General features: G+C 39.5%; 1 protein-coding gene across 1 annotated transcript; it reads right to left on the bottom strand.

Annotated features, from left to right (window-relative positions):
* Positions 1-11,727, bottom strand: axdnd1 (axonemal dynein light chain domain containing 1). Its single transcript, XM_072388666.1, has 25 exons — positions 11,571-11,727; positions 10,747-10,904; positions 10,197-10,300; positions 9,576-9,669; positions 8,740-8,825; positions 8,563-8,619; positions 8,259-8,367; positions 7,732-7,853; positions 7,368-7,508; positions 7,090-7,194; positions 6,714-6,834; positions 6,245-6,346; positions 5,986-6,152; positions 5,786-5,855; positions 5,086-5,320; positions 4,684-4,900; positions 4,192-4,285; positions 3,679-3,860; positions 3,357-3,447; positions 2,704-2,838; positions 2,296-2,376; positions 1,060-1,161; positions 863-954; positions 484-623; positions 1-406 (listed from the first exon to the last, which is right to left on the bottom strand). Exons 1-25 carry the CDS (start codon positions 11,638-11,640, stop codon positions 297-299), a joined length of 2,985 nt encoding a protein of 994 aa, XP_072244767.1. The 5' UTR covers positions 11,641-11,727; the 3' UTR covers positions 1-296.
* Positions 11,728-11,909: the final 182 nt, after the last annotated feature.

Below are 11,909 nucleotides of genomic sequence, written 5' to 3'. Positions count from 1 at the left end.
TGAGGTTTAACAAAGCCACAGCAAGCAGTCATACAGTGCAAATAATAACATGAAACTATCTAAATTTTCATACAACAGGCAAACACTCTCATGAAAGACAGTCGCTTGATGCTGTAAATATTCAATACTTAGATGCCATCACTGATAAATGATCATTTCTGGTTACTGCTTGGGGAAGTTATGAGCTAAAATTTGAGATATAATGTTTTCCTCTCTGGTGAAATGCAACACAATATAAATAAGACAGTCTTAAGCACAAACTCAGAGTCGAAATAAGTTCCCGACCACATGCCAGATCATCGTTTCTTGGTCTTTTTGGTGCTACTTGCTGGTTTGGCTTCAGTTGTTGTTTGTAGAGTTGATGTAGTTGCTGTTGGTGGGGAATGAGGTGGAGTTTTCTTTTCCTCTGAAATACATAGAGATATGTTATGTATTGTTTTTTGTGTGTTAGTTAAATGTTAAAGCGTGCTGTTTAGCCTTTACCTTCATCGGTTTTGAGCTCCAGACTGGGTTGACCCTGCAGCTTTCTCTCCAGGTCTTGAATCTTCTCTAGTGCTGCCTGCAGGGCCTCCTCAGCTGTCAGGGCTCTCTGCTCAGCACTCTGTACTCGCACCTCAGAATCGCTGGGCAACAACAGACGAGAAACAGAAAATCACATATATTTATTACATTTGCCTTTACTTCTGAAAATGTTACAAAAACTAGATGCAAACAGACATCGTTATTGCTTTCAAAGATCATTTAAAAGAGACTGATGGAGAAAGGATACTCTTCGTGAAAGGCGATATAGATGATGTGTTATATTTGGCAATATTAAAAAAAAAATTAACTAGTACTAACAACAATAAGAAAGCAAACGTACTGGAGTTCTCTCTGCAGCGATCCTAGAGTGCTGAGATCACTGAAAGCTTTCTGGGCTCCTTCTGTTGCAGGGGCCACAACCAGCTCATCAGTCTGATAAACACACACACACACACACACACACACATGGTTTAGTCAAATAGAAAGTCAATATATTGCCACTAACACTGAAAAAGTGTAAGATTGAGACCATCTGACCCCGGTCAAGTGCACTCTGCTCTCTCCTAGATTTTTTTTAATGAGGTGTCCATCGTGGTTTATCAGCTTCACCACAGGGCTCTTACAAACTGTTAGCTCCCCCTGCAGGACAAGAACAGCACTGGTCATTTTTTTAGCTCAAGAGTGAAGCAGAAATAGGCTCCTGTTAGAAAAACCCATTGATTAAACTCATCTCCCCAGCAGGTTATTTCATTCCCCAAAGTTGCTCTTTCTGGATTTCAACATAATCCAAAGATTTCCATGACCCAGCTGGTGAAACTAAATGTTTGTTACACAAATCTCCACAGTCTTTGCCAGGTGAAAGTATTCAGATCATTACCTTTAGTAAGAACTCAAATATAGCAAGGTAAAAATTCTTGATTATAACCAAGTATCCTCTATTAACTATAGTGAAAATATTGGTTAGGCTTTTTGGACACATCTGACAATATTGGATTATCAGTGCTTATGCATCAGGATTAAATCAGCATGTTACTGCTGTGGCTGTTCGTGATTGAGCTACAAAATTTGAAACTACAAAAAAAAGATGCCTTTATTCATGTAAACAGAGAGGCGACGGATCATATGGGATCTTTTGAACATTAATGAAACTGTGAGGAGATAAGAGGGAAAACAACAATTTAGTGGAGTTGATACCACAGCTCTGACATCTTAGATGACAGCAAAAATCGTCTTTCCACCTTAACAGTCAGCACCCTTACAGCCATATTTGAGTAGAGCTACGACGAGGCCATTTAGTTGGACCACTATCCTTGGAATTGAGTTATTAAACAAAGATGTCGGATGCAATGGGGCTGTGGACTGTGTGAGAAAAAGTTTTCAAAGATCAGACTTGTTCCAAATGTGCGGTCAGACAACTGTTTATTTGACAGAAACTAAATCCACATTTGAAAAACCTGTTGATGTATTCACAGTCAATGTCATCATAAATAAAACAAAACAATTCCAACCTAAGGAATTGAGTTGGTTAAAAAATATATATTTTCAGACGAGACAATAATGCAAATAATTTTACAATAAATGAACAGTACAGGAAAAGTGTATGAGTTGGAAAACTGGCATTCTAATAAAATATTGTTATTTATGATCAAAGAGGTGCTGATCATTCGCAGGTCCACTTTCATTTCCATTTCTGAATATCAAAAAGAAATGTAATAACAGAGACAGAGACTTCATATCTTTCGTAAGAACTTCTCAGCTGTTAAGATGACTAACCTCTTGTGGTACTGCCTCAGTCTCATCTTTGATCTCATTGACGTTGTGTGTTGTAAGCTCAGCTGAAGCCTCTTTGTACACCTATAAACACGCACATGACCAACTTTCATCATCTGAAAAATCACTGATATTTGATCCTGACAAAAATACAGTTTATTTCTTTCATAATTTGAAGATTTCAACAATCTATGAACAGGTGAACACTTCTAAGTGAGCCAAACAAGATCTGATACAAGAAGAGCCACTGCCTCATCTGATGTCTCCTCTATTGTGTTGTAGAATCAGTATGACTAAGAAACTAAATAATGAAAAAAAGTTATTAATGTGTAAAAATCTTCCTACTCACCTTCAGCCATAAATTGATAGTTAATGAAAAAACAAAAAAAATGTCTTGACTTGGATGTTCACCTGAGTGTCCACACTGTCTGCTGGATCAGTGCTGCTGGATGTGAGGGCAGGCTGCTTGATAGGCAGCTCCACAGGATCACCGCAAAATCCTGTAAGCAGTATTCTACTGGTCTCCACCCAGTCAGCGCAGTGGTTCTGAGGAAGAGAGTAAAGATTACTAAAGTTCAAAGTCTTCTGTGATGAATCTATAGCTGTTTTCACATACAAACACCAGAGGTTTTCAGGAGGATGTGTGAACAATTTGGTCCAGACTTTTTCTGCAGTAGCTGTTCACACAGCGACTTCACAGCGAGATAGTTTATATTTGAGATGCGCTCTCACAGTTGGAAATGTGAGGGGGGGTTGAGATCTGTCTGTCTGACATAATACAAAATTATGATGTGGAAAAATCAATAACATTCAGGTCAGCAGAAAATGCATGAAGCAGCAACTCTGACCAGCTCTCAAGCACTCACTCATTCATACACTTTGAGCACATGCTCGGGAAGATTAATCAATTCATTCACACATCTTACTGAGCAATCATCCATTTTCCTGGGAACTGGCTAGGGAATCTCTGCAAGAAATTCAGAGTGAACATTTGCATTCTCAACCTCCCTGAACATCTCCATAAAATTTCAGAACCAAAATTGCCGGTTGGTCAGACCATTTACCTGCAGATTTCTGAACTCATTTAACTTATTTTCACCCTCATTTTTATGTGAGTCCAGGAGAGCGTGCTCCTCCAGAATCAGGCTGCATGATCTAGAATCAAAAACAACATTTTCACGAGTAAATACTGGATAAAATGCTAATTCTTACTGAGTGAGATTTGTTGTGTCAAAGTCACTTCTTATTTTCACTTCTCTAAAGAGAAAGTCTTTCCTTTGTGTTATAATTCAAGTCATTTTTTTGTGCAATGGAACCTTACTACATGCTGACTGTTAGTGTGGTGACAAATGCCTGCTTAGCTATGGCAGGTAACAACTTTGTCACCTGGTAATGTAGCTGGAAAAAAAGTCCAGTTTCTCAGCCAGCATCCTGGCAACCTCATCCAGAGTCTTTAGTGAGGTATTTGTGGTGTCCTGTTCTTGGTTCTGCTCCTCGCTATGGTCAGGTATCATTGCCAGCAACAAATCCAACATCCAGCGAGTCTGAGCCATGTGAACAGAACTGACCTGGTAGGAGAGGAGACATCAAAGCTTTTTAAAAAGCACAAAAGGCTCAGTTACTAAAAACATGGAAGGTGCCAGTCTCTTCTCTCTCTACAAGCCCCTGACTGAGGTCCTGAAATCACAATTGTGCCCTCGTAACACTTGCTATGATCAAAGCTAAAAAAAAAAAAAAAAAAGTCTCTTTCGGGCCAGCTGCAGTAGGAAATAACACTACAATAAGTAAGCTCTGCTTTCATGCTGCTGGTATATTTGCAACAGTGACACTGCAGTTTTTTTTTCAACATTTTCAGTGCATAAACACCCCCGGATTTAGCTGAAAATGGCTGGTACTCACTTCTTCTCTGAGCCTCTGGTTCTCACCCTCAATGAAGTTGCAAAGGCTTGTTGTGAACTCCTGAACGTCATCAAACAACCTTTCTGTCTCTGTGCTGTTTGAACAAACCCCACACCACACAGCACTTTGAATTAGATATATAATGACAGGGATGTGTTTTTTTCCCTGTTTATTATCATTTTGTAAACTAAGGGTAACATTTTTTTAAAAACGATCAATAGAAAGAATTCTTGAAATTCAACAAATTACTAAAATATTAGTTGCTATTGTTTAAATAATAGGTACATTAATAAGTACTTTATTGTAATAATAATTAAATATACAATGGGTAGACTTTTGATATATGAAAACATAAAAAAACAGCTAATTAAAATGTTTCTCAAAAGTAAAAAACTTCTTTACATAATGCTGATAAATTATGCTGCTAACGTTTCATGAATCTTCTAATTTATGAATCTAAATTAGTAATACCACTGAATAAAAAAAACCTACTACATGTCCAGCTTATTTGTGTCCACTTTGTTCTCTGTCTGCATGGATGAGAAGTGCTGTACTGTTTCTTCAGTTAATATTCGCCACTCATACAACCCTCCCTCCAGCTTAAGCCAATCAGAGGCAGGCATCATTTCTGACCGTCCAATCACTGCAGCAGTTTTGGAAACCCAGGATTCCATCAACCCAACCAGTGACATGATCAGTCTGTGGATGCCTGAAACAGCACAGCTGGATTAATTGTCAGCACTTTAGTCCATTTAAATCTTAAAAATGACCACAATGACACCCAGTAATACAGGAAGAAAAAAAAACAGAAGATAGATACAACAAAAATTCGATGAATAGCCTTTGTGTGTGTCTGGGTAAGATTGCCAGTGTTTGGTGACTATAGGCTCTCACCACTCTCTCCACTAACTTGCGTGTCCAGCTGTTTGAGGAGCTCAGACAGGATCGTGTCCAACTCTCTTAAGGCCTGTTGGCCTTCGGGGCCTTCAACATGAGGAGAAGGGTGTCTTTCAAAGAGCTGAAGGCTGATGTTCAGCCAGTTGTCCTGTACAATGAGAAGTTTCCCCAGTTTCTGCTGAAACATAAGCTGTTTTTCGCCTTGGTAATGCTCACATTGGAGAGCCAACATCTGCAGAAACAACAAAGAAGAAAACTTTAGGGAAACTTAACAGGGCCCTAAATGTATTCACACTCAATAAACAGTAAATAGACATAAAAACGCTGATTTGTTTTTGGCTAAAAGACCAATAAAGCATTAAACCAAGCCCTTATCAATCAGCTAAAATCTGCATATCAACTCCTCATATTTCAATGCTGAATAAAGATGACACGAATCAGACTTGACATGTGATGAAGGATATGAGAGATGCCACCGATAAGAAAAAACAAAGTGATGAGAGTATTTAATTTGATCATAAGACAAAAAATAAAAAAATATGACAGAATAAATATGTGACGGTAATGAGAATATGGTAGAAATGATGGTTGGTGTCAGGAATAAAGGACCCTCAGATGGATGGAAAAGGTGAGATGTATCAGAAGAATGACATCTACGATGACATATGCAAACAGGTAAATGAATATACTGTCTTACAGCTGACCACTGCTTCAAATCAGCATGAATCTCTTCCACTGATGCTTGGTCATACTTTGGATCAAGGCACCTAATGATATGAAAAAGAGCATCACCAGCAGAATACACACCAGATCTTTTGTGTCCATAAATTTGCTGCTTTATATCAATACAATTCTCCAAAATATTGAATGACTCTAAATATTTTTTGCTTTCCTTACTCATTTTGTGCGGTGAGGAAGGAGAACCATTTATCGATGCCCTGCTGGGTGGCCCTGATCTGTGCATACTGAGCATGTTCAATCGTCTTCAGCTCAGATATGAAAGCGACCAACTGCTCTTTCCAGATGCCAGCACACTCCATGATATCACTCAGGTTTTCTGTATCCTAGAGCAGAAGGGTCATATGCACAGTAAGACTCTAAACGAGCCACCAGAGATGTTTACAAAGAGTTGTCTGTGCCATTAAACTGGAGTTACCTTTGAGGAGAGGTAGAGGAGGCAGTGTTCAGCTGTGTTGAACCAACCCTGCTCAGTGACATGCAGCCGACTGACCAGCTGCAGCCTCTTCACACTGATCATCTGACAGAAGACAAACTGAACTCTTTCGCATCACACTATTTCACTTTGAATCTTTGAGCGGACATTCCATTATTTGACATTATGTCCCTTAAACAATTCATGAACTATGAGAAGATTTGAGTACAGACGAAAATACTGCCAATCATCTCTGCTTCATCGCTTTATTTGTTAGTGGTGGCCTATAACAGAGCATGTGCACTCATGAGTACTAAAACAAGCTATATTAACAGCTTTTTTTATTACTTCTAATTCCACAAATGGTGTTGGATAATCTATTATTCATTCAGTGTGACAATAATACACCATCACATGACACAAAATAATAATGTGTAAAAAAAAAAAACCACTAAATTGTTGCCTCCTGTACCTTTAGGGCAAGGCTCATGGTGAGCTGGCTCCAGCAGTCTCTGTCCTTGGTCATTTGGAGCAGCTGAGCTTCCAGACGAGACCTTTGCAGCTCATACAGCTCGTGGTAACCCCGGACCACACTGAGAATGGCACATAGCTCATTTGAGAGGTCACATTTTGTAGAGATGCATACTGACAATTCTGACCTTTCATGACACAATTTTCAAAATAAAAAGATATAAAATAATTACCAACACTATGTACAGTAGGAATTCCAAGTATATTGACAAGATAAGTACAACTGATTATTCTACTTCATTTGGGAAGACATGAACTTGTTGAATTTGCCATTTGGACTGTATAAACTCTATTTAATTTCCTTATGATCAACTGACTCTGAGTTGCTGTGAGTCTGTCTGAGTGCCTCTGCCAGCTGCTGGTGAGCGTGCTGCGCCTGCTGGGACACAAGAGTATCATGGTCTCTGATTTTGGACAGTTCCCTGGGAAGAGACCATATGCACACACGCACAAATAATTAGTAAAAGCACACAAAATGGGCACAAACACAACCTTCTCATTTACTGAGAGCTATAATTAAAACATTATTTCTCCTCTAACAGCACAGAATAATATCACTAATCATGACCCAGCAGTCTGACCCTGACCTACGTACGTGCTTAGCTGCTGGATGGATGTCTTGATGCGGTTGATTTCCTCAGTAAGCCGTCGGTCTACAGCCCGTTGTGCCATTGCCTCTGTGTGTAGGGCTTTCAGACGGCGTGGGATTCTGTCCAGCAGAGACTGGTAGCGCTGTCTAGATAAAAGGCATGAAATGCTGGCAACAAGGCCTCCTGAGCCATTACAGACAAAGATTCTCTAAAAATGTCCCTCTTCCCAGGAAAAAATAGTATTAGAATACTTTTGCAGAGTGACTCTTTATTTTGTGAGTACAATTATATATTGATCATTTGGTTTTAAGGCTGGAAATGGTTGCCCTCAAACCCACTCAGGTGCAATATTCATGGTTGACCGCAAACCTGAGTTTGGCGAGTAGTTGTCCTCTCTCAGCACAGCCCACAGTAACCTGCCTGATGAGTTCATGGAAAACAATGTTGTAGATGTTTTGCTCAATCTTCACCAGGTCAAGCAGGCCCTCTAGCTGTAAAACAAGTCACATAGCCTATATGATCAGAGGACGTTTGTCCCTATTATATGAAATACTCAAATCTCTTTTGATAATGACAGTGATGATAACAGCTGAAATAAACACTAAAATAACACAGTCTGTCTGGAAATTGTATTTGTATAAACTTCACTACCACAAACAGTGATTTATTTTTACTGATAACATGCTCCTCTTTGAGATGCCAGCACCTACAGCTCTGCAGTAACTGGTGTGTACAAAGCTGTGTCCTTTTTTTCTCCACACAAATGTTTGGAAATCTTAGCATGTGGTCAATGTTTGGTATATTTTTAAATGTAAGAGATGTACCAGTTAATATTTTTCTCTGTACATGATTGCAGCTCAGCCCTTGTGTGAGCCAGAGAGAGACGCAGAACCTACTTGGGAGAGCTCAGTCAGTTCCTCGCTCTGCTGATCCACTCCAGCCTTCTCCAGCATGTCATCCATCATACTCATCAGCTGGACCACTTCCAGTCTGCCACTGGGCCTCCTGGACACAGACCATATATACAAATCTATATTACAACATGTTTACAGGCTCCCTGGCCAACATTCAATACTTTTTTTTACCAGCAGGTTGCTACTAGGCTTCCCTTTTACTGATTCAGGCAACAAAATCTCCAAGTGAAGACTACCTGACTAAGGACTGTCTGTCAATTTGATTAATTCATGTTATTTGACTCACAGTGATGGAAGGACCCGTAACTTCTGCTCTTCATCCTTAAGCTGCACCGTGAATGCGCTGTGGAAGAAAGACAGCCAGAGCCTTGACAGAAAAACTTGGCTTTGCTTTGAAAATGATAATGTGAGGTAGTACAGTGAACCTGAGAGGAGTGGACTGAATATTAAGAGGTAGACTCACTCTTCATAGAACTCAAGGCACCGGATTCCTTTGTTTTTCACAATGTGATACTCTTCTGGGATCACCTTTTCTGAGACACTCAAGTTCTGAAAGACAGAGTGGCCACAGTTACCACCTCATACTCGGTGCACAGCCTGTGTACATATATATACTGAAGATAAATAACAATAAATACAATTCATTCAGGTTTCGGGGCTGAGCTTGACTACATGGCCTGCCTGGATGTACACTATGCTTAATATTTAGAGTCAGTTCTATAACAGTAAATCACAGCATTGTAAACTTTAACAGGGATAATGTAAAAATTGTGTAAAAATGTTCATTGTTTATTAGGCAAAACCAGTCCAAAATGTCCAAGGAAATGGGGGTATAGCATAGAGGATAACATACCAGAGGTAACAAACAGAAGGAAACAAGTCTGGACGGTTACACCACAGAGAATACGAGTTAAGCTTAGAGTATATCTTAAAGTTTTGAGGCAGCTTTAGAGTTTTTGTTTGACATTGAATGAATAGAAAAATCCCACATTCTTAATTTGAATTTACATGATTAACTTTTATATTATTCTTGATTGAGTGTAAGCATGCGTAGCCCTGTCATGGACTGGCGACCTGTCCAGGTTGTACCCTGCCTCTCACCCAATGACAGCTGGGATAGAAACCAGCCCCGATGGAAACGATGGATGGATGTTTTTGGGAGCATGAACAAAATGTGTTGCTTTTCTAATAAATATAGAGATAATTCTAATTCAAATGGGAAAATAAATGAAGGACAGGACCATCTTTGCCATCAACGGTTGTTCGTCCAAGAAGTACATTTCAGTTGAGGCAGCTCACCTGTGTGTTGCCAACGCCATTCTTTTCACTCATAGGCGGGAGGGGTGTTGTCTTCCTCTGGTTGACCGCAGCATCGCACAGGAATGAAATATCCCTGAAAAGAACACGTCTTTTATCCCTCTTATTTCTTCCGATTGCAGAAAATATTTGTAGTCTTTTGAGATATGTAATCTTGCCCTCAATTTAGCTTATCAGGTCGAAATTCCTGTCATAAATAAGCATTAGATGAAATTATAATAAACATGTCCTGTGCTTGAAAGTAATATTTCAACCCTTTAATGTCCTGCTCTACTGTTTGGTTAGGGACATTTTTTGGAAACTGTGATGTAACTTATCAAAAAAATCATATAATAAACCCATCTCTAACACTTGTTTTTTGGTATGTGATGCTCATAGAAAGTAGATGTTATGCCATTACTTTTTTCATACTTTTACCATAAAGCATCACTCCAGAGATCTATGAAAAAAAACATTCATTCTAGTTATTCTTTCCCAAAAGAAATTAAACGAAAAAACTTTGCTTTTTTCTCTCAGTGAGGACATTTAAAAGTTAAGACAAAACAAAACATCACAAAGTTCTGACTTAGTCACAGTAGCAATGTTATTTTCTGTCCAACTGACCTTCCGGCTCCTGTCAGGGACGTTGGCTGCTCTAGAAAGTATTTGTATTTCTTGCGTCCAAGTGGATGATGCCAGACTGCATCCGGCCGTCTGATTCCACAGCCCTGTTTCCAAAAAAATCACCTTAAAAAAAACAGTCGCAGCAATAACACAAAAAGACAAATGGCAAGTTTTTCTATGACAATTTTGGTAAGTGTGCCGGTGTTGTGTTGTTGGGTTCCTCTCTGTGTAAAATTCCAAGAGATTATTACTTGTTGGTTTTTAGAAGACAAAATACCTTAGTGCTCAACTGGGCAGGAATATAATCTATTTTGTCTCAACCTGTGTCATCATCTCGTAGAAGATGGATATAGCACCGCAAACATATGGATGAATTCAATTAGTTTTGATCATAGATTGCGGTGGTTTGTAAACAGAACATGTTTTACAGTCCTCAAAAAGAAACTGAACGCAAGACTGCTAATTTGTGAGTGAGAAAGTCCCTTTAAAGACATTCATATGTGCCAATTATTGTAATGCAATGTCATGTAGACAAAAATGGTGCATGTACCTCATAGTGCAGACAGTGTGAAGTGTGCCCCTGTGTGCTCCTGTTGCAGACAGTGGAGGTAAGGCTGACCAGGAGCTCATGTGGGATGCCCAGGTGTTTGACAGGAAGAGGCTGTTTCTTTCTGGTCTCTGCTGGAACTTGAATATTCAGCTTTGCCACTAAGAAAAATAGAATCAAACTCGAATAAACCATTACAGTGTATAACTCTGAGACTGTTGCAAAATGAAGGGACGCTATGTGTCTAACAGCTTGGCATTTCAATGGATGTTTCAATTACTTCCTTGCATAATGCACAGTGAGGAGTGAGGTAAACCAGCGCAGGTTTGGAAAACCTTGGGAGGAGGAGACTGGAAAGTAGTAAATTACACTAGAGGACGTGTGATGCATCTTAAACCTAAACACACTAAATATGGATTTAGTTTCTGTCAATAATATATTCTTACTAAAGTACTTCCTCAGGTGAATATCATAAAACAACGCATAGCCTCTGAGACCCTTATAAAACATGTTATGTGATATTAGAAAATGTTCCTATGTACAACCATATTGTACCACTGAATGTATGCTGAAGTTCTACATGATGGTACACAACCAGACTGTAACACACAATAGGGTGATACTACAGGAATTTACCAGAGGAAACAGAAGTTTAGTATTCTAACACAAGACACGTCCGTAAAATAAAGTTACAAAAATGCAAACGATTACTTTACGTGGACAAAGATGGAGCGTTTCATTCGTTTAAAATGCAACTACTAGCTGAGCAGCACTCTCATGTTAAACCAGCCTCCCGCTGTTGCCGGACGTGCATAATTTAACGTCACCTGTGGTGTTCGATGCTCTCCTTGGCCTAGAAAAACTTGGCGCTGAATTGACTCTGCTGGACGCCGACATGTTGGATTCACAGCGGGGTATTTGCCCTCAGGTTGTGGCAATAAGATCTGGCAGCTTTAAACAAGCCATGTAGGCGACAACTAAGTACTGTTTGTTTTAAATTTAAAAGAAAAAAAAGAGGAAGAAGCTATCTCCTTCCCTGTCTTCCTTGCTTCAACTTCCTGGACGTGTTGCCATGGAAACGCGTGGCCACTCAAGGGCCGGTCAGTTTTGGTCGAGCTGGGAAACGGTGGAAGCCGTTTGTTTTGTTCACGAGAACCGTGACAAGA

This window comes from Leuresthes tenuis, unplaced genomic scaffold (genome assembly GCF_036924035.1).
Source record: "Leuresthes tenuis unplaced genomic scaffold, fLeuTen1.0.hap1 SCAF_7, whole genome shotgun sequence".
Lineage (NCBI taxonomy): Eukaryota > Metazoa > Chordata > Actinopteri > Atheriniformes > Atherinopsidae > Leuresthes > Leuresthes tenuis.
The sequence above is the reverse complement of the archived record's forward strand: the minus strand, read 5'-3'. Positions and strand labels throughout refer to the sequence as shown.

Bases quoted from the DNA above. Each gene is read 5' to 3' on its own strand.
- axdnd1 (XM_072388666.1), bottom strand. From the start codon at position 11,640: ATGTCGGCGTCCAGCAGAGTCAATTCAGCGCCAAGTTTTTCTAGGCCA. The intron at 4,901-5,085 runs GTGAGAGCCTAT...GTGCTGTTTCAG, and splicing joins GCAAGTTAGTGGAGAGAGTG to GCATCCACAGACTGATCATG. The intron at 1,162-2,295 runs GTTAGTCATCTT...CTTGTCCTGCAG, and splicing joins CTGAGGCAGTACCACAAGAG to GGGGAGCTAACAGTTTGTAA.